General features: G+C 43.7%; 1 protein-coding gene across 13 annotated transcripts in view; it reads left to right on the forward strand.

The window, feature by feature from the left end:
• LOC5521788 (collagen alpha-1(II) chain) overlaps window positions 1–27,698 on the forward strand; it is a 46,315-nt gene that overhangs the window by 9,468 nt on the left and 9,149 nt on the right. For all 13 annotated transcript variants that reach the window (XM_048723224.1, XM_048723230.1, XM_048723223.1 and 10 more), the window contains 48 exons: window positions 113–166; window positions 533–577; window positions 657–854; window positions 1,145–1,198; window positions 1,272–1,316; window positions 2,574–2,627; window positions 2,727–2,780; window positions 4,847–4,900; window positions 5,596–5,649; window positions 6,511–6,564; window positions 8,349–8,393; window positions 8,738–8,791; window positions 8,877–8,921; window positions 9,589–9,642; window positions 10,013–10,066; window positions 10,148–10,201; window positions 11,212–11,265; window positions 11,912–11,965; window positions 12,791–12,835; window positions 13,403–13,447; window positions 13,708–13,761; window positions 14,133–14,186; window positions 14,854–14,907; window positions 15,980–16,033; window positions 16,455–16,508; window positions 16,771–16,824; window positions 17,233–17,286; window positions 17,356–17,409; window positions 17,544–17,597; window positions 18,319–18,372; window positions 19,556–19,663; window positions 19,761–19,814; window positions 20,156–20,209; window positions 20,969–21,022; window positions 21,185–21,238; window positions 21,458–21,511; window positions 21,975–22,028; window positions 22,254–22,307; window positions 22,383–22,490; window positions 22,566–22,619; window positions 22,737–22,790; window positions 24,980–25,033; window positions 25,100–25,153; window positions 25,468–25,521; window positions 25,597–25,632; window positions 25,819–25,836; window positions 27,206–27,223; window positions 27,580–27,615. In XM_048723224.1, the coding sequence (XP_048579181.1) occupies window positions 113–166; window positions 533–577; window positions 657–854; window positions 1,145–1,198; window positions 1,272–1,316; window positions 2,574–2,627; window positions 2,727–2,780; window positions 4,847–4,900; window positions 5,596–5,649; window positions 6,511–6,564; window positions 8,349–8,393; window positions 8,738–8,791; window positions 8,877–8,921; window positions 9,589–9,642; window positions 10,013–10,066; window positions 10,148–10,201; window positions 11,212–11,265; window positions 11,912–11,965; window positions 12,791–12,835; window positions 13,403–13,447; window positions 13,708–13,761; window positions 14,133–14,186; window positions 14,854–14,907; window positions 15,980–16,033; window positions 16,455–16,508; window positions 16,771–16,824; window positions 17,233–17,286; window positions 17,356–17,409; window positions 17,544–17,597; window positions 18,319–18,372; window positions 19,556–19,663; window positions 19,761–19,814; window positions 20,156–20,209; window positions 20,969–21,022; window positions 21,185–21,238; window positions 21,458–21,511; window positions 21,975–22,028; window positions 22,254–22,307; window positions 22,383–22,490; window positions 22,566–22,619; window positions 22,737–22,790; window positions 24,980–25,033; window positions 25,100–25,153; window positions 25,468–25,521; window positions 25,597–25,632; window positions 25,819–25,836; window positions 27,206–27,223; window positions 27,580–27,615 (2,682 nt within the window). The remainder of the gene's footprint in view (window positions 1–112; window positions 167–532; window positions 578–656; window positions 855–1,144; window positions 1,199–1,271; window positions 1,317–2,573; window positions 2,628–2,726; window positions 2,781–4,846; window positions 4,901–5,595; window positions 5,650–6,510; window positions 6,565–8,348; window positions 8,394–8,737; window positions 8,792–8,876; window positions 8,922–9,588; window positions 9,643–10,012; window positions 10,067–10,147; window positions 10,202–11,211; window positions 11,266–11,911; window positions 11,966–12,790; window positions 12,836–13,402; window positions 13,448–13,707; window positions 13,762–14,132; window positions 14,187–14,853; window positions 14,908–15,979; window positions 16,034–16,454; window positions 16,509–16,770; window positions 16,825–17,232; window positions 17,287–17,355; window positions 17,410–17,543; window positions 17,598–18,318; window positions 18,373–19,555; window positions 19,664–19,760; window positions 19,815–20,155; window positions 20,210–20,968; window positions 21,023–21,184; window positions 21,239–21,457; window positions 21,512–21,974; window positions 22,029–22,253; window positions 22,308–22,382; window positions 22,491–22,565; window positions 22,620–22,736; window positions 22,791–24,979; window positions 25,034–25,099; window positions 25,154–25,467; window positions 25,522–25,596; window positions 25,633–25,818; window positions 25,837–27,205; window positions 27,224–27,579; window positions 27,616–27,698) is intronic.

Here is a 27,698-nt window from a genome sequence, read left to right on the forward strand (position 1 = left end):
GTAATGTGGTCGTATGAGCAAACAATGAATAATTTTTCATCTCTCTAGAGACCACCACATTTTTACATTGACAAGGGTACGCAAACATATCTAATGATGCTGCATTTTACAGGGCCCTGTCGGAAGAAAAGGAGCCATTGGCCCACAAGGTCCTCCAGGTGTAATTGTAAGTGTAATCTTATTTGAAATAAAATAGTAAATGCGCAAAATCCAGTCAAATGTTCTAAATTGGTTGATGCAATAAAACTATGTAAATAGCTATATTTGAAAATTAGCTCCCGAGAAAAGTGTAGAAAAGTTGTGTCTATTTTTAGGCCGTTATCTCATTTTCTTGTATTCGTGTTCTTGAAGAACAATACAGAAAAGAAACAAACATTTGGATTTGCTTCAGATTTGATTTCAGAATATAACGCGATAGAGCTTCATGATACACCTTTCAAAAACACCATAACTAAAGCAATAAAATTGCTACTAGAAGTAACGTTCTCCTTTCCTCAGCTGATACTTTCTTAATGTATTATCTCTTCCATAGGGACCCCAAGGCAAATCAGGTTCGCACGGGAGACCTGGGGTTGAGGTAAGTGCTGCTGACCTTCTACGAGTTTATTCTGTAGTTCAGCTGCCCTAGATATATAATAACCTAATCCCTTTCTCAGGGTCCTCCTGGCCCTAATGGCGCTCCTGGACGACCCGGTGTCCGAGGTCCTAAAGGCGAATCCGGGAGTCGCGGTTTACCTGGAAATCATGGTGTCCAAGGGGAGAGGGGATCTCAAGGGGGGAGAGGCATCAAAGGCGGACGTGGAAACGAAGGCTCAGCAGGAATTCCTGGTCGCGCCGGAAACAAGGGAGGACGGGTAAGAAACGGACGTGGAGAGAAGTAGATTGATTAACTCCTGAATGGAGGGATAGGAAAGACGAACTTGGGAAGGGAGAAGTAGATAAGATGCACTATGGGAGGGATAAGACGGACTGTGGGAGGGAGGGGCAGAGAGGACGGCCATTGGTAGGGAGGGGTAGGTTCGGCGGACTTTGTGGTCGTTCCTAACATAAATACTGACCGTGTCATGACACAGTAAGAATGGTCATCTATTATCTGGATAGGTAGTACTTGTTCCCTCGTTTGACGCTTTTTGTTTGTATATAGGGCGACCGAGGTCCAGTTGGTCCCGTTGGTGTTATAGGAAATCCCGGTCTTATGGTAAATATCCTTCCCGATTCGCCTACCTTACTACGATATACAAGACTTTCCCACCCTGTGGTTGTATTTATAGGGCATTCAAGGTTCTGAAGGCCCCTATGGTCCGCAAGGGATGACGGTAGGTTCACTCATACCCACCCTTCCACTTTTTACAGAATCAATCAGAACAACAACAACAACAACAACGACAACAAAAACAACAACAACAAAGGGGTTTTCGATTGCAGATCCCAGAAAAATAAGTACAATGTGCAGTAGGTCAGGACACACACACCCCCACACGTTCACGCCCACACACACATAGAAACAAAACGTTAAACATAAGAGTAATCTGTTTCAAAACAGAATTATGAATGAGATTTAATGAGCATCAATAGTGCTCCAAGAAACTTAGTTTTAGTTTCCTTTTGAAATCAGACAAAGAAGAGTCCTTAAGATTTTTATTCAAAGCATTCCATGTTTTGGGACCTTGAAAACGAATATTGAAAATCTTATAATTAGTCCTAGCTTTTGGACGATAATAACTCTGTTTTGCAGCTAACCTAGTGTTGTAGCCATGGACTTGATCAGTTATTTTTTTAGAAGTCACGAAAAGCTATTGGCAATAAGTCAGTAATTATACATTGAAACTGAAATATGTAATGTGACAAGGTCAAAACATTCTAAGATGTTAAGTGATTTACACAAAGGGCTCGAGGAATGGTCAAATGCAGAAAAGGTTATAATACGTATAGCCCTTTTTTGCAGAATAAAGATTGGATTTAAGTAAGTTGTGTTGTTGTTTGTAAGTGTTGCCCCAGATGATCAAACGATAGGTAAGAAAAGGGTATATAAGTGTAAAGTACAGATTAACTAAAATATATTTCGTGACAAAGCGGCGGAGTTTACTAAGAATGCCAATATTTCTTCTTATTTTCTTAGAAATGGGCTAAACTTGCTTTTTCCAGCTTAGATTTTCATCAATTATGACCCCAAGATAGCTGAAACTAAACTCTCTTTTCAGCTGCATACCACTGATCATGATATTTAGGACAATGGTATTCATATTTCTCTGGTGTGGGTGAAATATGACATGATTTGATTTTTGCATATTTAGTGATAGCTTATTGGCACTTCATTCGAAATTTAAAGTGGTCTCAAGATCTCTAAGATACTTATTTTCATAAAATAAATTGGCATCTTCCGCGAACAAGTAAAAATCAAATAAATTAGAAAAATTATGGAAATCATTGATGTATATCAAAAACAATAGGGGGCCGAGGACTGACCCTTGTGGAATTCCGCAGGACATAGTGCAATATTCAAATTTCACTCCATTAACAGTGGAGTGCAATCTTCAAACGTTCACCAAGGCTTTGACCTTTTATCCTAACAGGGTGACCGTGGAAAACCAGGACTTGTTGGGGACCCCGGAAAGAAAGGAATGGCGGTAAGTGTGAAGAGTGATTACTGAGACTTGCCTGTTGTTCCAGGAAGGCACTTGCTGTTTATGTCTTGGGTGTTGTTAACTCTGTTTTCTCTTTGCTAGGGCAGGGCAGGCGCCATGGGCATGCGGGGTCTTCCTGGACCTCCAGGACGCAGGGTAAGTTCTCTCCTATGCCTCCAGTGAAAAGGGTAAGTTCTCCGCCCCCTCCAGGACGCACGGTAAGCTCTCTCCACTACCTCCAGGACGCAGGGTAAGTTCTCTTCTCTCCCTCCAGGACGCACGGTAAGTTCTCTTCTCTCCCTCCAGGACGCAGGGTAAGTTATCTTCTCTCCCTCCAGAACGCAGGGTAAGTTCTCAAGGACGTAGGGTAAGTTCTCTCCTCTCCCTCCAGGACGCACGGTAAGTTTTCTCCTCCCCCTCCAGGACGCAGGGTAAGTTCTCTTCTCTCCCTCCAGGACGCAGGGTAAGTTCTCTTCTCTCCCTCCAGGACGCAGGGTAAGTTCTCTTCTCTCCCTCCAGGACGCAGGGTAAGTTCTCTCCTCTCCCTCCAGGACGCACGGTAAGTTCTCTCCTATGCCTCCAGGACGCAGGGTAAGTTCTCTTCTCTCCCTCCAGGACGCACGGTAAGTTCTCTCCTCTCCCTGCAAGACGCAGGGTAAGTTCTCTTCTCTCCCTCCAAGACGCAGGGTAAGTTCTCTCCTCTCCCTCCAAGACGCAGGGTAAGTTCTCTTCTCTCCCTCCAGGACGCAGGGTAAGTTCTCTTCTCTCCCTCCAGGACGCAGGGTAAGTTCTCTCCTCTCCCTTAAGGACGCACAGTAAGTTCTCTCCTATGCCTCCAGGACGCAGGGTAAGTTCTCTTCTCTCCCTCCAGGACGCAGGGTAAGTTCTCTCCTCTCCCTCCAGGACGCAGGGTAAGTTCTCTCCCCTACCTCCAGGAAGAAGGTTATGTTCTCTCCCCTCCCTCCAGGACGCACGGTAAGCTCTCTCCCCTTCCTCCAGGAAGAAGGTTAAGTTCTCTTCTCTCCCTCCAGGACGCACGGTAAGTTCTCTCCTCTCCGTCAAGGACGCAGGGTAAGTTCTCTCCTATGCCTCCAGGACGCACGGTAAGTTCTCTCCTCTCCCTCCAGGACGCAGGGTAAGTTCTCTTCTCTCCCTCCAGGACGCAGGGTAAGTTCTCTCCTCTCCCTCCAGGACGCAGGGTAAGTTCTCTCCTCTCCCTCCAGGACGCAGGGTAAGTTCTCTTCTCTCCCTCCAAGACGCAGGGTAAGTTCTCTCCTCTCCCTGCAAGACGCAGGGTAAGTTCTCTTCTCTCCCTCCAAGACGCAGGGTAAGTTCTCTCCTCTCCCTCCAAGACGCAGGGTAAGTTCTCTTCTCTCCCTCCAAGACGCAGGGTAAGTTCTCTTCTCTCCCTCCAAGACGCAGGGTTAGTTCTCTCCTCTCCCTCCAAGACGCAGGGTTAGTTCTCTCCTCTCCCTCCAAGACGCAGGGTAAGTTCTCTCCTCTCCCTCCAGGACGTAGGGTAAGTTCTCTTCTCTCCCTCCAAGACGCAGGGTAAGTTCTCTCCTCTCCCTCCAAGACGCAGGGTTAGTTCTCTCCTCTCCCTCCAAGACGCAGGGTAAGTTCTCTCCTCTCCCTCCAGGACGTAGGGTAAGTTCTCTTCTCTCCCTCCAGGACGCAGGGTAAGTTCTCTTCTCTCCCTCCAAGACGCAGGGTAAGTTCTCTTCTCTCCCTCCAAGACGCAGGGTAAGTTCTCTCCTCTCCCTCCAAGACGCAGGGTAAGTTCTCTCCTCTCCTCTCCCTCCAGGACGCAGGGTAAGTTCTCTCCTCTCCCTTCAGGACGCAAGGTAAGTTCTCTTCTATGCCTCCAGGGAAAAGGGTAAGTTCTTTTATCCATGGATTTTCCATTACGTCATCTTTTATCATTTGCCTCCCCAAGATCAAAATGGCGGGCAAAGGGAGATCACGAATGTGATTTGATGAAACTTGATGAGCTTGATGGAATTGTCAGATTGTTATCTGCATGTTCCGCGAGTTGCATTCGTCATGTTGACACTAGTTGCCACGATAAGGATAAACAGCAGTTTCTTTTTCCCCACTTCTAAGCTTGCGTCTCATTCTAGGTATGTTAGGTTTTCAAACAATTTACTTTAAGATATGGAAAATATTCGTTTATGATTTTCCAGATTTAAAATCACTGCTTTTTGTGTTGTTTCTAATTCTAGGGCAAACGTGGCGATCCTGGATCTGACGGAATCCCAGGAGAGAGAGGTGATCGGGTGAGTTTACCGGGTCAGTAGTGTAAGCTGGTCTTGTTACGATTACCTTAATATAACTTGGCCAATCAGTAGTATAAGCTGGTCTTGTTACGATTACCTTAATATAACTTGGCCAATCAGTAGTATAAGCTGGTCTTGTTACGATTACCTTAATATAACTTGGTCAGTCAGTAGTATAAGCTAGTCTTGTTACGATTACCTCAATATAACTTGGTCAATCAGTAGTATAAGCTGGTCTTGTTACGATTACCTCAATATAACTTAGTCAATCAGTAGTATAAGCTGGTCTTGTTACGATTACCTCAGTATAACTTGGTTCATCAGTAGTATAAGCTGGTCTTGTTACGATTACCTCAATATAACTTGGTCAATTAATAGTATATGCTGGTCTTGTTACGATTACCTCAATATAACTTGGTTCATCAGTAGTATAAGCTGGTCTTGTTACGATTACCTCAGTATAACTTAGTCAATGAGTAGTATAAGCTGGTCTTGTTACGATTACCTCAATATAACTTGGTCAATCAGTAGTAGAAGCTGGTCTTGTTACGATTACCTCAATATAACTTGGTCAATCAGTAGTAGAAGCTGGTCTTGTTACGATTACCTCAATATAACTTGGTCAATCAGTAGTATAGGCAGGACTACTTAATATAACTGGGTCTTCCAGTGTACAAGCTCGATTTGTTTTACAGGGTATTCTTGGAGTACAAGGCGAACCCGGCAAAGATGGTTCTCCTGGACTAAAGGTAAGGGAATCAAGTGAATAATAGGGATTTTTAAATATAAATCTTAAAAGATTGAAGCCAACGACGATAAGGACAACGATACCCCAAAACAAATGTGCTCGTACCTCCAAAAAAGTTGCAATGGAATATTCAAAACTCTAGTGCTAGGAACAAATGAAAATTAACTAAGGATATTATTCTACCTGACTATACTGTAACAAACGTAGTTAAAGGAGTTCACACGGTAAGCCGTCCTCCTTGTTACTGTCCTAGTTTCTCTCGTAAGGCTTGCTAATCTCGCCCGGGTTTTAGCCTATCAGACCGCTTCTACAATCGAAGCCGAATAATGATGTTGTATATACACCTATTTCAGATAAGGTTGCACTCGCAGAATCCATGTTGTCGTAACCCGCAGTGGCTCATGGGTGTCAAATAAATAAGAAAAGAAGCGTGTCAAATAAATAAGAAAATAAGCGTAAATAAAAACAAAACCAGGATTAGAAAGCTTTAACATTCTTACTTATGTACCTAAACGTTAAAACGGCTGACAAAGGCCAGGATTCAGCTATTTATACGTTACCCATGAACCACTGCGGGTCACATTGATTCTCGTGTACAACCTTAATTGAAATAGGTGTATAATAGCAGAACTTCTATCATGAACAACGACTGCGTCTCGTTGAATACTTTTTTGTTCATGACAGGCTGTGACTTCATCTGTGCTTCTATTAGAGGACAGACGCATACAAAAATGAGATGTATTAGTTGAACAGTGACTGGTATTTCAGAGCGCTCGTGTATTTGTTATGGTAACAAACATTCAAGCGTTATTACTATTCTTCTGGATTGCGCTTTGTATAATTCCTCTGTCTCGCATCTCAGGGTACAAGAGGAACACGGGGCAAGCGAGGAGAGCGAGGAAGGAAAGGTGATATGGTAAGAGGTAATCCCCACCCTTACCCTCCTCCCCTCCCCCTCCCCCCACTGTAGTGTGACAGCGAGGAGAGCGAGGAAGGAGAGGTGATATGGTAAGAAGTAATCCCCACCCTCACCCTCCTCCCCTCCCCCTCCCCCCACTGTAGTGTGACAGCGAGGAGAGCGAGGAAGGAGAGGTGATATGGTAAGAAGTAATCCCCACCCTTACCCTCCTCCCCTCCCCCTCCCCCCACTGTAGTGTGACAGCGAGGAGAGCGAGGAAGGAGAGGTGATATGGTAAGAGGTAATCCCCACCCTTACCCTCCTCCCCTCCCCCTCCCCCCACTGTAGTGTGACAGCGAGGAGAGCGAGGAAGGAGAGGTGATATGGTAAGAGGTAATCCCCACCCTTACCCTCCTCCCCTCCCCCTCCCCCCACTGTAGTGTGACAGCGAGGATAGCGAGGAAGGAGAGGTGATATGGTAAGAAGTAATCCCCAACCTTACCCTCCTCCCCTCCCCCTCCCCCCACTGTAGTGTGACAGCGAGGAGAGCGAGGAAGGAGAGGTGATATGGTAAGAGGTAATCCCCACCCTCACCCTCCTCCCCTCCCCCTCCCCCACTGTAGTGTGACAGCGAGGAGAGCGAGGAAGGAGAGGTGATATGGTAAGAGGTAATCCCCACCCTCACCCTCCTCCCCTCCCCCTCCCCCCACTGTAGTGTGACAGCGAGGAGAGCGAGGAAGGAGAGGTGATATGGTAAGAGGTAATCCCCACCCTCACCCTCCTCCCCTCCCCCTCCCCCACTGTAGTGTGACAGCGAGGAGAGCGAGGAAGGAGAGGTGATATGGTTAGAAGTAATCCCCACCCTTACCCTCCTCCCCTCCCCCTCCCCCCACTGTAGTGTGACAGCGAGGAGAGCGAGGAAGGAGAGGTGATATGGTAAGAGGTAATCCCCACCCTCACCCTCCTCCCCTCCCCCTCCCCCCACTGTAGTGTGACAGCGAGGAGAGCGAGGAAGGAGAGGTGATATGGTAAGAGGTAATCCCCACCCTCACCCTCCTCCCCTCCCCCTTCCCCACTGTAGTGTGACAGCGAGGAGAGCGAGGAAGGAGAGGTGATATGGTAAGAGGTAATCCCCACCCTCACCCTCCTCCCCTCCCCCTCCCCCCACTGTAGTGTGACAGCGAGGAGAGCGAGGAAGGAGAGGTGATACCATAAGAGGTATTCCCCACTCTTATCAACCCCACCCCCTCCCCCCCCCCCCCACTGTAGTGTAATAGAGAGAACGAGGAAGGAGAGGTAATACGGTAAGAGGTATTTCCGCCCTCCACCTCCCCCTCCCCCTCCCGCCCTTACACTGTAGTGTTTAAGCGAGTAGAGCCAGGAAGGATACGGTAAGAGGTACTTCACGCCCTTTTCCCCCTAACACTGTATTGTGATAAAGAGGAGAACGAGGAAAGAAGGAAGGAGGATACGGTAAGAGATATTTCACGCCCCTACATCTACCACCAATTGTTACTTCATAAAGAGGAGAACGAGGAAGTAAGGGGATAGGGTAAGAGCTTCTTCTCACCCCTTTCCATATCGCCTATTGCTTATGTAATGTAAGAGTAATGTAAAGTGATTTGTTTGCATTTTCTTTTATTCCTTATACTTCTCATATTTCTCATACTTCCTCCATATACATCAAGTCGAAACCTTTTCAAACCGCTCAAACTGACGCCCGCGTGTCGTACCGTGCTTGTCGCTAGCCGTGCCGCTGAGTTCGCTAACTACATCTTGAGCTTTTATTTTATCTTATTCAGGGTGTGCAAGGACCAGATGGCGGCGATGGTGAGCTCGGAGAACAGGTGGGATGCCTTGTTGTTATAACTATTGATTGCTGTTCTTATTATTCTCGTGTTCGTTGTTGTTACTGTTATTTTTGTTGCATAGTATGCACGAAATCATAGATAGATTCCGATGGCTTTATGGTATTGTCTCCCTTAAACAAGAGAGAGACAAAGTTTGGGATCCCTAAACAAATAGGGTTCTATTTTGGCAATTGAGGGATTAACTGTCGGGATTAAAGACTTCCTTTTTTCCAATCAAAACTTTGTTTTTTTGGTCATTACGTTGTTCCGATAACGTCAGCACAACGTTTACGGCCGAATAAACTGAAATTGTGATTTATGCCTTCGCATGTATTCGTCAGGGCTCTAGAGGCCGCACAGGGTACCCCGGCAGAAATGGCCGCCAAGGAATGCCGGTAAGATCTCTAGATGCTGACTTCTGTTTTTTGTTTGTTTGTTTGTTTTGGTGTAGCATTCTTCAACTCATTCTTCTTTTCACAGGGTGCAGACGGCGATGATGGTGTCCCGGGTTCAGCAGGCCTCATGGTAAGATTCTTCTCCCTCCCCCTCCCCCATCCTCCCTACCGGAAGAGCAGGCCTCATGGTAAGATTCTACTCCTCCCCTTCCTCCCTACCGGTACATCAGGCCCCATGTTAAAATTGTATCCCCCCCCCCAACCACCCTTACTCCTTACCGGTACAGCAGGACTAATGGTAAGATTGAACTACCCCTTTTTCCCTCCAATAGTACAGCAGACCTCGTAATAAGATTCTCCTACCCCCCCCCCCCCCCCCACCGGTAAAGCAGGCTTTATGGTAAATTACTGCTACCTCCCCCCTCCTCACTAATACAGCTGGCCTCATGGTAAGCTTCTACTACCCCACCATCTTCCTTTTTCCTTCCTCCCGGTTGAACAGGCCTTATGGTAAGATAACATTACCCCCCCTCCCTCTGGTACAGCAGGTCTCATTCTATTAAGTTGCCCCGTAGAAGGGAATTCAATATCTTTTGAATCTCAAATCTTGACGTGCTCCTGTAATAAGAGAATTCAAAATGTTGATCCCGGTCCCCCGGATTCAGGATCACCATATTAAAGGTGAAACGGCACAAGATGATGTTTCGGCGACGTGCTGACGTCGTAATGAGGATAGGCCGTCTAATAGCACGTTTACAGGAAAACGTTTTTTTATCATTGTTCATTGTTATTGCCAGGGAGTTCGTGGACCAGTGGGCCCTGAAGGCCTTCCAGGAGCTATAGGACCTGTGGTATGTATGGGTATTACAAGCTATAGGACCTGTGGTACGTATGAGTATCCTGTGGACGAATGGATACCCTGTGGTACGTATGGGTACCCTGTGGTACGTATGGGTATTCTGCAATTTATCCACAGCGAATCTGGTAATAACATCCAGAATCGTCAAAGTTTGTTTCCTATCGGTGATGTCATGGATGCCATAGTCGCCATAGATGCCACATAGCTTTTTTGACGATTTGGTAGACAGCGAATGGAAAACAACATGTCTTTACCATTTTTACTGAAAATTAGTTTTATCAGGTTTGATGAACGAGAGAGGGAAATGCTAACCATGTTTATATTTTCGTTTCTGGTTTGATGACACGATTACGATCTTGCAGGGTTTGGCAGGAACTAAAGGCCTTCCCGGTCCACAAGGGTCGCGTGGAGAGAAGGCAGGTATCTATTTAGTCAATACCCATTCAGTCTGTTAAGATACAAGCTTTCTAAGACTGAGGTACTCTGTTTGTTTATAGGGAGCTTCTGGCCCAACTGGTGGCATGGGGCTTATAGGAAAGCCCGGTGAAATGGTGAGGGGGAGGGAAGTATGGGGCTTATAGGAAAGCCTGGGAAAATGGTGAAGGAAGTATGGGGCTTATAGGAAAGCCCGATGAAATGGTAAGGGGGAGGAAGTATGGGGCTTAGAGGAAAGCCCTGTGAAATGGTGAAGGAAGTATGGGGCTTATAGGAAAGCCCGGTGAAATGGTGAGGGGTAGGGAAGTATGGGGGCTTATAGGAAAGCCCGGTGAAATGGTGAAGGAAGTATGGGGCTTATAGGAAAGCCCGGTGAAATAGTGAGGGGTAGGGAAGTATGGGGCTTATAGGAAAGCCCGATGAAATGGTAAGGGGGAGGAAGTATGGGGCTTATAGGAAAGCCCGGTGAAATGGCAAGGGGAAGGGAAGTATGGGGCTTAGAGTAAAGCCCTGTGAAATGGTGAAGGAAGTATGGGGCTTATAGGTAAGCCCGGTGAAATGGTGAGGGGGGGGGGGGGGGGGAGTAAGGGGCTTATAGGAAAGCCCTTTAAAATGCTAAGGGGGAGGGAAGTATGGGGCTTATAGGAAAGCCCGGTGAAATGGTGAGGGGTATGGAAGTATGGGGCTTATAGGAAAGCCCGGTGAAATGGTGAGGGGTAGGGAAGTATGGGGCTTATAGGAAAGCCCGGTGAAATGGTGAAGGAAGTATGGGGCTTATAGGAAAGCCCGGTGAAATGGTGAGGGCTAGGGAAGTATGGGGCTTATAGGAAACCCTGGTGAAATGGTGAAGGGGAGGGGAGTAAGTGGCTTATAGGAAAGCCCGGTAAAATGGTAAGGGGGAGGGAAGTATGGGGCTTATAGGAAAGCCCGGTGAAATGGTGAGGGGTAGGGAAGTATGGGGATTATAGGAAACCTGGTATTATGGTTAGGGGGAAGGGAAGTAAGGAAAGTATAGCGGCATTGTCTTATATGAAAGCCCGGTGTTATGGTTAGGGGGAGGGGCTTATGTCTTTGGTTGGAACTTGTGTTGAGCATAATCCATGCCACGTGGTCCTCTGGTCCTCAGGGATCTTCTGGTCCAGCTGGGCCACAGGGATCGGCGGGTCCAAGAGGAGAGCAGGTGAGTCAGCATAAACAGTAAAATTAAAAAAAGAACAGGAACTTAAAACGAAAATAACGGCAACAATGATAACAACATCTGCTGATGCTTACAATCAACAAAAACAAGTAAAAAAACACTACAGTTAACGCAAAAATACATCAAATACAAAAAAACAACATCATTAATAAACAACAATAATAATAAAAATATAAAAAAAGTAACGACGACAACAACAACGGAAATAACAACAACAGAGATATCTTCTTGTCATAAAAAAATACGTAAATGATCGTTTTAGCGCCCGGGACACAAGAAAATAAACAACAAGAACTCTTGCAAACAGTTCAGTACGCGAAGTTTGGTGCTTAAACGAGCATTTACCCATCTTCCCAGAAGCACCAACAGATATGGCGTAGCAATGACGTGAACAATATAAATACCATCCTGCTCAAACTATGTTATTCAAATTAGAATAATTACCACTTTCAGCAATAGTATATTTGATAGCGAAATGCGTGCGTACAATGTTTTACCATTACATACATGCTAATATAATCGCCGTCATGTCTTCGTTAGCGTTATATTTAGTTTTAGCAATTACCATCACTTTGAAAACTATTATAATCAATACCATTATCTATTTATAACACATCTACATTCCTAGGGCCTGGACGGAGAGCCTGGAAGTAGCGGGCAGCCTGGGTCCAGTGGTGCTCAGGTAGGTAACTCGACTAGAACACTAGGCCAAACTCTTCAAAGTTCTCAAACACGTGTTAAACATTCCCATGAGAAAAATATTTTCTTTAGCACATCTCGTTGATCAGTTCTTGGCCTGTTTGCAGTTGTAGTCTCGGACAAAAAGCAGCCCTTTTAGAGCTTTTTTTTCGCAGGAATGTTGTCAAGCGAGCCGATAGCAAAACAACATAGTTATGAACAATCAGTACAACAAGTCTTGGCTCGCAAACAAAGTCGGTTTGCACAAGCAATTCAGCGTTAGAAAAGTCGTCGTTTTCCTACTAGGCTTTAAAATTCTTGAACTGCATCGATATTCAAAGCGAAAATAGTGTAAGTGTCTGTTCAAAAAGACTTGTATTTCGTGCTCGGTGGTCTTGGTTCGAGGAACAAACATAGGTCCATGGTCTCATCAGGAGTTTCCATTGGGAAAGTATTCTGTCTGTGTTAGCTATTATTTTATTCATTCAGTTTACGATGCTCACGATGAGCCCTGGTGCGCGGGGGAGGCGACGGGCGACCAATTTTTCGTGGAGCAGGCGCATAAGCAGGGGGATGCGCAGGGTGCGCGCACACCCCCTTGGCCGGCAAAAAGTTGATTGAAGGATCATCAAATCCTATGCTTTTTCCATATGTTACCAATGACTGCGCACCCCACCTCAGCCAATCCTGGGTACGCGCCTGTGGAGACCACAAATAGTTATAGTCGCTTAGTTATACCATATTGCCATAGGTACTCCGCGGCGTCGGCTGTGTCTACAATATTAGTTATATTGCTATTATGTCCTGACGGTCGTCAATATTTTCTTAGGGTTTCACTGGGAATCCCGGGCCAGATGGGAAAAACGGTAAAAATGTAAGTTAACTTGCTTAGTCTCGTACAGCGATACCAACATAATCCTGGATCAGTACACCTTCTCTTCCCGGCCACTCTTGATTTTCACTCCACTACCATATAGTCCGCTGTTCCATATCCATGACCGAGGAGTACAAGGGAAAGCCGGTGAAATTCGAATACTTTTAGCTCTATGTTCAAAACCACCTTTGTTGGTCTTGATGTACATTGGGCTCATCTTTCACGAGGTACTTGTTGGTCTTGGTGTACGTTGGACTCATCTTCTTCATGTTACCTGTTGGTCTTGGTTTACGTTGGACTCATCTTTCACGTGCTACCTGTTGGTCTTGATGTACGTTGAACTTATCTTTCACGTGCTACCTGTTGGTCTTGGTGTACGTTGGACTTAACTTCTTCATGCTACCTGTTGGTCTTTGAGTACGTTGGACTCATCTTTCACATGCTACTTGTTGGTCTTGGTGCACGTTGAACTCATCTTCTTCGTTATACCTGTTGGTCTTGATGTACGTTGGACTCGTCTCCTTCATGCTAACTGTTGGTCTTGATTGATGTTTTTTTATGTCCTAGGGAGAACGAGGTTCTTTCGGTACAAAAGGTGACATCGGCGCTGTGGTAAGTCTAGTAACACCTCTTGCCCCGCCCCTCTCCACACAGCCCCTGCGGCATTATATGCCTTAAATTTAAAAAAAGATCTTAATAGTCCCCCTTACTCCTTAAGGTATGGTAGCCGCATTAGCTGGTAGTCGCATATATATGTTGGCTGCAAAAAAAGTTTTGGTCTCGGTCTATGTATAAAAGTAATACTATTTTAAAGAAAATAACAGGAAACACATTAACTCAAAATGTCTTACACAACCGCTCGTTTCCTTTAGGGCATGCAAGGAGAGCGCGGGTTGCCTGGCAGCGAAGGACAAGAAGGGCCCATGGTAAGGAATTAAGTAGATAAAAGGTTTCTACAGGCATTGTTTATTCATTTTACCACGAGTAATTGGGCAACCTATCTAGCGAGCGATTTGTATCGAAAATCTTAAAAAAGTTTTATCACATTTAATTCTCTAACAAAACTTCGGTTACGACGATAAGCCCTAGAAATTTCTAATTTATTTAGGGGACTTGGAATAGCGATGTATAATTGAATTTAAGGCGACGCACGTTTGCTAGAGGTTTGGTGCTTTCAGCTGATATAAAAGTTTTCTTACCTTCCTTGCCCATTTTATTCTCTAGTACCCTTATTAGCTCACGCATGCAAGTCATTCGCAAACGATATCTGATGATCACTTATTTCATTCTATCACAGGGACTTCGTGGACCACAGGGTGACATTGGTGCCAACGGAGACAGGGGAAAACGTGTAAGGGCATAATGCGATAGCATTTCGACTTGTTACGTATGGCTGACTGTCATGTATCTATTCGACTTGCCATGTATAACTGACTTTCATGTATCTATTCGACTTGGCATGTATGCCTGACTGTCATGTATATATTCGACTTGGCCTATGACTGTCATGTATCTATTCGACTTGGCCTATGACTGTCCTTTATTTATTCGACTTTTTATGCATGTATGACTGTCATGTATTTATTCGACTTGGCATGTATGCCTGACTGTCATGTATCTATTCGACTTGGCATGTATAACTGACTGTCATGTATCTATTCGACTTGTCATGTATAACTGACTGTCATGTATTTATTCGACTTGCCATGTATAACTGACTGTCATGTATCTATTCGACTTGCCATGCATAACTGACTGCCATGTATTTATTCAACTTGCCATGTATAACTGACTGCCATGTATTTATTGGACTTGCCATGTATAACTGACTGCCATGTATTTATTGGACTTGCCATGTATAACTGACTGCCATGTATTTATTGGACTTGCCATGTATAACTGACTGTCATGTATTTATTCGACTTGTCATGTATAACTGACTGCCATGTATTTATTGGACTTGCCATGTATAACTGACTGTCATGTATGCTGTTTATGACTGTTGTATGCTGTTCCAGGGTGAAAGAGGACCAAATGGCCAATCTGGTAAACCAGGTGCTAAGGGTGAAATGGTAAGTCATCTCAGCAACTAGACCTGTTGATCCATTAAAATTTTTGTTCAAAGATGCAACACTTTGATGGATGGTGCATGCATGATTGGTGTGGATGGCAGTAGCGGATCTAGGGGAGGGTTTAGGGGGTTTAACCCCCCCTTTGGGCTGCCAGAAAGCCAAATGTAACAAAAAATACCCCCTTCCCCTTTGTCACTGAGCCACCCCCCCCCCTTCACCCCCCCCCCCCCTCCCTTTAGGGAAAGGTAGATCTGCATGATTGGTGTGGATGAGGCATGCATGATTGGTGTGGATGAGGCATGCATGATTGGTGTGGATGAGGCATGCATGATTGGTGTGGATGGTGCATGCATGATTGGTGTGGATGAGGCATGCATGATTGGTGTGGATGAGGCATGCATGATTGGTGTGGATGAGGCATGCATGATTGGTGTGGATGAGGCATGCATGAATAGTGTGGATGAGGCATGCATGATTAAGGTGGATGAGGCATGCATGATCGGTGTGGATGGTGCATGCATGATTGGTGTGGATGAGGCATGCATGAATAGTGTGGATGAGGCATGCATGATTAAGGTGGATGAGGCATGCATGATCGGTGTGGATGGTGCATGCATGATTGGTGTGGATGGTGCATGCATGATTGGTGTGGATGAGGCATGCATGATTAAGGTGGATGAGGCATGCATGATTGGTGTGGATGGTGCATGCATGATTGCTGTGGATGGTGTGTGTATGATTGGTGTGGATGGTGCATGCATGATTGGTGTGGATGGTGCATGCATGATTGCTGTGGATGGTGTGTGTATGATTGGTGTGGATGGTGCATGCATGATTGGTGTGGATGGTGCATGCATGATTGCTGTGGATGGTGTGTGTATGATTGGTGTGGATGGTGCATACATGATTGCTGTGGATGGTGTATGCATGATTGCTGTGGATGGTGTGTGCATGATTGGTGTGGATGGTGCATGCATTCTTGGTGTGGATGGTGCATGCATTCTTGGTGTGGATGGTGTGTGCATGGATTGTGTGGGGTTTCCTGTACACTTTGAGTTTCTTTTTAATGCAGGGTATGAGTGGACGGAACGGTGGCACCGGAAAACCTGGGATACCTGGAATGAAGGTAAGCATTAATCGCTGAAAATATATACACTACCATAACCTAATGCATGTTTGTTATAATGCCACGTCCTAATAAACTTACATTATATATGATATAATATTATATTATTATAAACACGCAGTTCCTTTGGTGATATCTATAAATAAATCAGTAGATGTCTGATTTATATTCTCTGTTTTCCTTCCCTCTCTAACTAGAGAAACAGCCAAAACGCTTCATACCTTATCAGTTGCAACACCTTGAATTACAGTGATGTAGTAGTGGGTTTCTTCCAGAAAATAAAATAAAATTTGCTGCAGCCATCTTAATTATTTCCTTACTTCCTGTGAAATTTCATTCTAGGGGGTCAAATCCCCCCTACCCCTCAAAAAAATTCCTTTTTTGATGAATAATTTTTGTTTGTTTTCTCGTCCTCTTGCAGGGCCTACCTGGTCCAAATGGCAAAGACGGCCGACCGGGCGAACCTGGAGCCATGGTAGGTAAAAACCTATTATATAGAAGTGTAGTGTGTTTTTCTAGGGAGTTGCTTAGTGTATTGAAAGGGAATGCTAGTGAGTTGCACGCTTGTTGCGATTTAGCTGCTAGTGTGTTGCTAGTGATTTGATAGTGTGTTGCTAGTGAGTTGATAGTGTGTTGCTAGGGAGTTGCTAGTGTGTTGCTAGTAAGCTGCTAGTGTATGTATCGGTCTGGTTGGTCGATGTGTCACTTGGGGTTATCTAATCCACTTCCGATTTCAGGGTATTTCCGGAGAGATAGGACCAACCGGTTCCCCTGGACAGCCCGGCGATATGGTAAGGACTGCGTTTGAGTAAAAGCAGGACATTTAAAATGAGGTTGTGTGAAACGATGCGAGAAATGCATTCAAAAGGTTATGCATTTTATCCCTTTTTCACGAAAAAATACGTGAAATCACGAACTTTGGACTTACCTGTGTCCGCTAAATTTGTCCATATTATCGTACAGACCGCATATGCAGCTTTTTTTTGCGATTTCAGTCTACATTTTAGAACACATCACTCTAATATAATATATTTTATATAATATATAAGCTAAACGTTCTTATAAATAAGGGTTACTTTTAAAACAAAAAGAGTGTATGTATTGTTTCTTCTCCTCTTTTCTTTGCTTACACAAGGCCTGGAATCAGAGAATCAGGGAATTCTTATTCAGCTCAAGAGATTTTCACTTTGTGTTTTCAGGGCTCGAGAGGTGACATGGGTATTCCTGGCAAGCAAGGTTTTCTTGGAGGAGCGGTAAGTTGGGTCGTGCTCTGGTGGGTACCCTGTGCTGTGTAATTTTGTTTCCACTCTTGCTATCCACAGGGTTCCCCTGGACCCTTGGGTCAAGCAGGCATCATCGGTGACCGTGGCCCCAAGGTGAGCACATTCTGTTTTCCGGGTCAGTCGATACTTGACGACTATTTTCCGGGGTCAGTCGATCATTGACGACTGTTTTCCGGGGTCAGTCGATTGTTGATCGACCCCTAACGACTGTTTATTTTTATCACCAGGGCGTTGCTGGTGATATCGGCGTATCTGGAGTAAGAGGACCCACCGGGGAGCAGGTTTGTGAATACGTCCCTTTCTGGACATCACTTGACGTCTCTGGTCATCTTCTGCCTGGGGTGATCCGTGTAGTACTTGACGTTTCTGGACATCGCGCGACGTCTCAATATAAATACGTAACGTTTCTGGACATGGCGTGACGTCTCAATATAAATACGTAACGTTTCTGGACATGGCGTGACGTCTCAATATAAATACGTAACGTTTCTGGACATGGCGTGACGTCTCAATATAAATACGTAACGTTTCTGGACATGGCGTGACGTCTCAATATAAATACGTAACGTTTCTGGACATCGCGCGACGTCTCAATATAAATACGTAACGTTTCTGGACATGGCGTGACGTCTCAATATAAATACGTAACGTTTCTGGACATGGCGTGACGTCTCAATATAAATACGTAACGTTTCTGGACATGGCGTGACGTCTCAATATAAATACGTAACGTTACTGGACATGGCGTGACGTCTCAATATAAATACGTAACGTTTCTGGACATTGCGTGACCTCTCTGTGTAACCCGTGTAATACATGACGGGAACATTTCCTTCCTTGTGTTATCAATATAAATACGTAACGTGTCTGGTCGTGGCGTGACGTCTCTGTAACCCGTGTAATACTTGAAGTAAACATCTCCTTCCTTGTGTTACAATATAAATACGTAACGTTTCTGGACATCACGTGACCTGTTTAAACTGCTGTCGTTGTTCTTGTTAGGGCAGCAGGGGAGAGCTAGGACCGAAAGGCATGTCGGGAGAACAGGGTGATGAGGTGTGGTAGGCTTACGTACCTTTACAAGTAGGGTATCATACGAAGACGATGACGGCGTCGGTAGAAAACAAGGGCATTGAATTGAAAAGAGCGTACGTGAAAATGTATTCTGTCTGAGTTTCCAACCATTCTCCGACAAACTACGATACGATAACCTCTGTTCGGTTTTGTATAAATAATGTAACATCTGTTCGGTTTTGTATAGATAATGTTCCATTTTTGAGTACAGAGTCTTGGTATTTAACTTATTTGGAATTGATCCTCATGCGCTAGAATGTTTTTTTTTTCAGCCACGCCGTCCTAACCGTCACCGTCATCGCATAAGGGAAAGCTCCTCCCCCCGGGCTCATGAACAATAAGTTATGAGCCTTTAATGAGTGAACATGCCAGAACAATTGCTCTGAGCGCTAAATGTAAATTTCATATTCTAAAACAAGTAAAATATCATTATTAGATTTATCCACCTAAAATGTTTCCATTAACCGTAAAATAATGTTTTACCAAGCTGTGTGCACTCTTGTTACTTGTGCAATAGTTTTATTTCAACCGACTAAGGCTTAAAGATTAAGTTTTTTTTTGTTCAGAAGAATTGTACTCGGTTATTTGTGACAGCAAATTCGAGACCGGGGATGGGAGGATCTTTCCCTGAAGTATCGAAACCTCGTGGTTAAAGTCCCTTATGTCATTATTACTTTACTTAGCATTTTTCATTGCATATACGCTAGGAGAAGATTCGTTCACTCAAAGTGATAGTCATCGCTATAGCTAAACAGACGTCGATTTATAATGAGCATTTTAATATGAAAAGCTCTATATCTTCGAAACTATGTGCAAATAAATATAGTATTCAATGTAATTGAAGCATTTTCTTTTCAAAGAGTTTGTATATTTTGGAATTGCGGTGTTTAGACACACTACCCATGATACATTGCGCTAAAGCATAATATCAAACGCCGTGCACACAGGATACCCAAGCACGCAGATCGTGGTTTTGGGGATTTGCAAGAACACCAGACACATTTAGATGTTTAAAAATTCCTTGTGTGAAGTTTTGTAAAAAAAAAAAATAGTTCACTTCCCGTCCGTGTGTTTGCATTTTGGTTATTCATTCTTTATTAGAACATTTAGAGTTCTACTTATGTCATGTAGAATTCGTCAACTATTTCCTTCCCGCCATTCCCAGGGTGTTCAAGGTCAGTCGGGTGAAACTGGGGGACTTGGGCCAACAGGACCTGTTGGTGAACAAGGATCTTATGGACTACCTGGCAAGCCGGGGAGTCCTGGAACGAAGGTCAGAGCAGCATCACTTGTTTTGTTTTAATTTTTATTTGAGTAGAAAATATATTACGTTCGTCTGAGCATAGCGAATGTGAAACTTTATTTTCCAGGGTTCTCTAGGCGTGCCTGGGCAACCGGGAGATCCTGGAATTCCAGGTTTAGAGGTAAGACTGAGAAAGATGTTACATAATCTCTAATGTTTGTTGACTTGTTTTTTTTTTGGACGACCGCCAACTCAATAACGGCTAAGAAGCTAATCAAGCAAATACTTTTCGCCCAACCTTTTCAGCGTTCAGTCCAGTTTTCAGTTTTTCACCTGTTTACATATTTTGTTAGCTAGGAAGCCCAATAAGCTATGAGCTACCACAAAAATTTATTCATTGGTATATTATCTGTCTATCACTAAAACGAATTTTAAATTAAAATTTTCATTTATAAAAAATGAAGAAAAAAACACCTATACAGTTTTATCCTCAAATTCGATATATTCTCGTTTTGCTGTTAGGGCCAACCAGGACCACCCGGGATGGCCGGATCTGTGGGCGATAATGGACCTGTGGTAGGTTTTATATTTGATATACGCTTTGTTCATCTTCTTAACGCTCTGTTTATCTGCTATACGGTTTGTTTATTGGCTATACGCTTTGTTCATCTGCTATAATCTTTGTCCATCTACTATACGCTTTGTTCATCTGCTATACGCTTTGTTTATCGGCTATACGCTTTATTCATCTGCTATACGCTTTGTTCATTGGCTATACGCTTTGCACATCTGCTATACGCTTTGTCCATCGACTATAAGCTTTGTTCGTATGCTATACGCTTTGTTTATCTGCTATACGCTTTGTCCATCGACTATACACTTTGTTTATCGGCTATACGCTCTGTTCATCTGCTATACGCTTTGTTTATCGGCTATACGCTTTGTCCATCGACTGTACGCTTTGTTCATTAGCTATACGGTCTGTCCTTCGGCTATACGCTTTGTTCATCTGCTATACGCTTTGTTCATCTGCTATACGCTTTGTTCGTCGGCTATACGCTTTGTTCTTCGGCTATACGCTTTGTTCATCTGCTATACGCTTTGTATACTGTGTGTCTTATGTTTTGTTTTTTATCGGCTAGGGCTTTTACTGTATGTACTTTTTTTTATCGGCTAGGGCTTTATACTGTATGTCTTTTGTTTTTTATCGGCTAGGGCTTTATACTGTATGCCTTTTTTTTTAATCGGCTAGGGCTTTATACTGTATGTCTTATGCTTTGTTTTTTATCGGCTAGGGCTTTTACTGTATGTGCTTTGTTTTTTTTAATCGGCTAGGGCTTGCCAGGACCGAAGGGAGGTCCAGGGCCTGGTGGTACTCGTGGTCCCGTGGTAAGTGTGAATTCAATTATACTTACCACCCATAATCGCTGCGACATTTTCTACCTGACCTTATACCTTTTCTAGTCATTTTTTTATACTTATTTTAGTTATTTTTTTTAATTCTTATTGTAGTTATTGTTTTCTATACTTATTCTAGTTATTGGTTTCCAGGGCCCGCGTGGCATTTCGGGAAACAAAGGCCCTCTGGGCATGGACGGCCCTAAGGTTTGTCTTTTTTGTGAGTTTATATTGTGGACCTTTTGTCCCACTTCCCTCCCTTGCCCTCCTTTGAGTACAGGTAATTTAGTCTAGGTTTATAGCCAATAAGGAGTAGCTACTTGTACGCACGAGATCCATCCACCAGCAAACTCTAGAGATGCATTCAAAACCATGTCATGAATAGAAGTTCTGATTATAATAGTGCTGATCGCTTCCATTTTGTAGGGAGAGGCTGGAGAGGATGGTTTACATGGCAAGGATGGTAAACCAGGGACCCAGGTACCAACTTATCAACTCAGCATGATCCCTGGCGTTTTACCGGGTTTCCTGTGCTCGGAGAGGCTGAGAAAATGGATTTTCTGTATCATACTTCCGATGTTTCAACCTGTACAGGCCCGATCAAAACTCCAGGGGCCAGAGTGATATCAACGAGGGACTAGGGTTATATCATACAGGGACTAGGTTGATATTAACCAGGGGCTAGGGTGATATCAACAAGGGGCTAGGGTGAAATCAACCAGGGTCTAGGGTGATATCAACCAGGGGCTAGGGTGATATCAACCAGGGGCTAGGGTGATATCAACCAGGGACTAGGGTGATATCAACCAGGGGCTAGGGTGATATCAACCAGGGGCTAGGGTGATATCATACAGGAACTAGGTTAATATTAACCACGGGCTAGGGTGATATCAACCAGGGACTTCGTTTTATGGCACTTTTGCTACAAATCGTTTCTTTAAAGGGTCAACGTGGTAAAGATGGAAAGAAGGGGAGAGGCGGTCAACAAGGAAGCACGGTTAGTGTTTACGTGCTACACCACCTCTTTTAAAATATTTAAAAATATTTAACAGATTTTCACTTTAAGATGTAAATTTATAATCTATTTTTTTGTATGACGTAGAGTTAGATATTTTGTCATTACGGTCACCACCCCACCACTTTTACGTTCGACTACCCACTTATTGTAGCAAAAAAACTAAATAATGAGTCGAAACTGACCTCTTCTGACTGATTCTTACAGGGGGTAAGCGGAAATGATGGACCTATTGGCTCACCTGGCCTTCAAGGGAAAAGGGTAAGTCTTTGTCAACCAATTGCTAATACTTCATTTACACTTGAGAGGAATGCCTAACCAATGGCTGTGTTTTAGGGTGCCACAGGCGATGTCGGGATACCCGGACAGCCGGGTCTTACTGGAGCGCCCGGTATACCTGGTAACACCGGGGAAAGAGGTTCGCCAGGAGTAGATGGAGTAAACGTTAGTATGATTTTGATCCATATTAAAGTATGATGTTGATCCATTGTGCTTATTTATGCACATTGATTTTTGCAGGGAGTGCCTGGGTCTACCGGACATGATGGCCCACAGGGAACCCCAGGACAGCAGGTAAAGAGCCGCACACCACACCCATCACACCACACCAGCCCTACACCACATCACACATCCTCCTGACCGTGTTCTGTGTTCACGTGTTCTGTGAACTGTGAAAAATCTATTTTTTAGGGTTTGCAAGGGGGAATGGGCGCGGAGGGTGACGTTGGTGCAAAAGGAAGCAAGGTAAAAATGTAATGTCACGTCCGCTTATATGAAACAAAGCCTAGCCTTAATAATCATGACACGTCCGCTTATATGAAACAAAGCCTAGCCTTAATAATCAAGACACGTCTGCTTATATGAAACAAAGCCTAGCCTTAATAATCAAGACACGTCTGCTTATATGAAACAAAGCCTAGTCTTAATAATCATGACACGTCCGCTTATATGAAACAAAGCCTAGCCTTAATAATCAAGACTAAGAGACAGAAAATGCTTGCTAAATTCGGCAGCGACTCTGTCATCTTCAAATTCTGGCGCGGTTGGGTCGTCAGTGCCATTCGCACGTGTAAGCGCTCTTTTTATCAGTCGAAGGTGAAAAAGCTTAAGGACACCAATACGCGAAGGTGGTAGTGGGAAGTTAAAAACCTAACAGGACAGTCAATGAGCCAAGGGGAATGGTATAGTCAGTTAATAGACGATTCCTCCATCGCCAGCGTGGATAATCTGTGTAAGAAGATCAACGAGTTCTTCGTCCAGCTAACTTCTGATTTTAGACCTCTGTTACCCCACGACGTCACAGCCATTGTTGTTCCTGATGTCCCGGATCATTTCCTGGTATCATCGCATGAGGCTTATAAGTCTTTGCGAGGGATTCTCACCAACAAGGCACCTGGACCGGATGGGATCCCAGCCCTTATTCTTAAAATGTTTGCATTCGAACTGTCACCTATAGTAGCTGAGTTATACAACACATCACTAAAGGAAGGTCACCTCCCGGGTCTGTTGAAGTCGGCCAACGTGCGCCCCCTGCCTAAACTGAGCCCTCCTAAGAGCATCGAAACCGACATACGGCCGATCTCACTCACATGTCATCTTGCCAAAGCAATGGAAGGCTTCACTCTATCCAGATCACTTCCAGGTATCGTGCAACACCTAGACACGAAGCAGTTTGCGGTGGCTGGGAAATCGTGCCAACACGCTATTGTGTACCTCCTGCACTTGACACTAGAGGCTTTAGACCGAGGCGGCGTATGGGTGCGGTGGTTCTTTGCTGACTTTAAGAAAGGATTTGACCTAATAGACCACCACATCCTGTTAAATAAGCTTTGTAGCCTAGATATCCACCCCTGTCTACTCAGGTGGATTGCTTCCTTTTTAGAAGGTAGAACCCAGGTAGTAAGCATAGCATCCTCAACATCACCACCACTCAACCTCAATGGAGGAATACCACAGGGAACACGTCTAGGTCCTATTCTATCCGCAGTTATGGTCAATGACCTTCTCCGCTGCTGGCTTCCACGCGCGAAGTTCGCCGACGACCTTACAGCTATTGAAATTATTCCCAGAAACGCGCCATCCACCTTACCATTTATAGTATCGCAGGTCCAGTCGTTCGCAACTAGCAATAATATGTGTCTGAATCCTACAAAATGTAAAGTAATGGCTGTTGATTTTTTGCACTATAATAGTTTTCAATGTCCTCCTATTGCGACCGGTGGTACCATCTTAGAAGAAGTCAAGTCCTTTAAATTTCTCGGGGTCTTCATTACTCACGACTTGACGTGGGAGGTACATTGTGACTCTATAGTGAAAAAAGCAAACCGGCGCCTGTATGCTATAAGGCAGCTAAAGCGCTGTGGCGTGTCTACTGATAACATTATAGTGGTTTATCGCTCCCTTGTGCGATCCACGCTCGAGTACGCAAGCGTCGTTTTCGCAGACCTGCCACGCTACCTTTCTGATTCATTGGAGAGAGTCCAGAAACGCGCCCTCGCCATTATCTATCCGGGCTTGGATTACAAGGAAGCTCTAACTAGGGCAAACCTAGCCACCCTTGAAGATCGTCGGACTGATGCCTGCTGCAGGTTTATCTCTTGTTTGACGCCACAAAGTCCAGTGTACCGGCTTGTGCAAGACCGCATTGAGGCTACTACCCATAGCTACCAGTTAAGAACGCGCACTGGCAATCACATCAAACCTTTTGCGACCAATAGATTTGGCAACTTTGTCACAAGAAAAACACGCGCTGGCCTTGGCTATCTGACTGCCCATACTACCTTTATATTTATTATATTGTATCAATTAATCATTATTTATTATATTTGATATTGGAATCCTATAATTTAGCTTTTAAGGCTACGAGAGGACTAATAAACGAGTATTATTTTTATGAAAAAAAGCCCAGACTCAATTGACTTTTCCCTTTTTAGGGAGACGTGGGGGCACGAGGTGATATCGGGCCGCAAGGCCCAATAGGGCCTAAGGTAAGTGTCATTATTATTTTCATGCCCAGCGATCACAAGTAATATGATCATCTTTTTTTATCTAAGGGTAATCTTGGATCCCGCGGACAATTTGGAGACGAGGGAGAGTCAGGCACCAGGGTAGGTATCAAACTGATCTTGAAAAAAAAAAAGGAAGAACATTTTCGACCACCACATCGCCCGGTTATTTTGACCTCTCCCATGCTACCGTCTGACCGTGTTCGTGCCTAGCGTGCGAATTTTACGAAAATAACTAGCTGCATAAGGTCTTCATATAACCCAGTAACAGTACTAAGAAGTCGTCATTCAACAACGACAACCTCTAGGTAAAAATATCACTGTACTATTTGTAAGAACGTTGTGACACTACTTAGAGTAACATACTCCGTTATTATACGAAATCTCACACAGTAATCAATTACTCTACCTTACAGGGACCGCCTGGATCGTACGGTATCGAGGGACCCCCAGGGCCCAGGGGACCCCCCGTGAGTACTATTAGTTTGAAGAATGTCGAAGGGAGATATCAACATTGCACTTATCTGAATGAGTCCATTTTGTAGGGCGGGGCTGGTCCGATTGGCGGAATTGGAGACAAGGCAAGTCGTTATATATAGTATATATATATATATATTTGATTGCCTGCCTATCTTACCTTTCGATATATCACAGGATTTCTTGCCTATCTTAACCTGTCGATATATCATCTATTTGGGATGTATTACGGGATTTCTTCAGAAGTCAGCATTATATATATTACTAACAGCTGCCGATTTGATCCACAGGGTGACCGTGGTGCGCAGGTACGTTCAAATCCTTTTAACTTTTCAACAGTTGCTTTTTTTACGGTAAGGGAGTGTTCATTAATTACACCGAGGGGGGATGGAAGATTTTTACTCAAGACAAGTCCCCCTTTCATTGTAAACATTTTTTCGGTGCCCCCCCCCCCCCCCCTTATAGAACCCAAACATTTTTTCCTCAGAGGACCGTTTTTTCGGAGCCCCCCCCCTCCTTTGGTGGTTAAAAAAGCCCCCCTCAATATCTTCCCTCCCCCCTCGTTGTATTTAATGAACACTTTCTAACGACATGTACTTGAAACTCTTACGGACTGTGCAGTCGCAATTTCTAAGTGCGCTCATGAATATCAATATAGTTCAAGATGGCTGATAAAAAACACACGGGAATTTTTTTTGCTCAGTAGGCCAATTCGCAGTTTGTTGGGCTGCCTGTGAAATAGCACGAAAACGAGACATTTCAGGGCTACAACAAAAATAGTAACAGTTTTGCGTAAGAACGAAGGAAGCGTGTCTGATTATTGTAATTTCCTATATTTTTGGAGAGCAAAGGTCGCGACAAAGTTTGAGATAAGTTTTTTCGACTGCCAGAAAGTGGTAGAAATTTTAAAAAAAACATGCGCCGTAAAGCAGCACAAGTATGTTATACTATCTATAAATACTCTCAATTCAAAACAAAAGCAGACCTCACTATTCAGGCATATTACAAAATACAGTAGATAGAGTAGTATCAGTTAGTATCAGTTATGTTTAATCTGAGTATATTCACGCATCACCTAACCCAGGTTGTATTTCTATAAAATAGAAATGTTTCAGTAATCCTCATGATCATCAAAACTATTTAATTTGTTTGTTAGAGAAAATATTTGCCATTCGTTCAAAACTGCGCTATTACACAGGCAGCCCAAATTTTGATATATTATATATTGGCTAGCACTGAAATGGTTTCAAATCACGCCACCTTTCAGAAAGGCGCAGACCAATCAAAGGCACAAAATGTAATTTCGTTAGTTTGGATGATAAAGCCAAAAAACATAGGACAAAAAATAAAATTATTGAAAAATAAAAAACAACTTGTTGAAAAGACGTGTGTAGTCTAGTGTTGTGTTTATGTTTACCTTTTGCGTGTTTTTATTTTTTGGTCTTTTTCAAGATTCACGATTTGAAATTTCAAACAACGTTTTTTTCAACAAGTTGTTTTTTATTTTTCACAAATTTTGTTTTCGCCCTATGTTTACCGTAAAATCAATAGGGACAAATAAACAGCTTGGGCTAAGTGTGGTTTAACAGGTGAAAATTGTTAACGAGAGTTACCAAAATATCTCGCTGACAAAACGATCACTTTACAACTCATCTTTTATAATCTTTGTCCTCTTAGGGCAAAACTGGAAATCAGGTAAACATTTTGTTTTTATTTTTAAGTATTGTTAATATTGTATTATTATAATGTTTTGATATTTTTTAAAACATTTTGAATTTGAATATTTTATCACTTAGATGTAAAAAATGAAATTTTAAATAAATCATTAACGTGTTGTGATGTGTGCGATTGATTGACAACCGCGAATTGAGATGATTCCGAACGAGAGTTAGTGACGTAAGTAAATTGTATTTGACTTGAAGCTGTCAGAGAAATTACTGATGTTAAGAACAAAAAAAAGTAAATAAATATTTGATTTGAGAAATGTTATTTTAATTAAAATAAAGCTTCTCAGCTAAAAACGACGTAATGCCTATGTGATTTATCCTCAGGGACCGCCAGGGCTTCCCGGCCAACCTGGGCCCGTTGTAAGTACCGTCTAAACTAAACCCTTATAATGCACCGCTTTTACCTAATGTGAGGCTGTTGTGGTCTGTGATGGTTGGCATAA

This window comes from Nematostella vectensis, chromosome 2 (assembly GCF_932526225.1).
Source record: "Nematostella vectensis chromosome 2, jaNemVect1.1, whole genome shotgun sequence".
Taxonomy (NCBI): Eukaryota; Metazoa; Cnidaria; class Anthozoa; order Actiniaria; family Edwardsiidae; genus Nematostella; species Nematostella vectensis.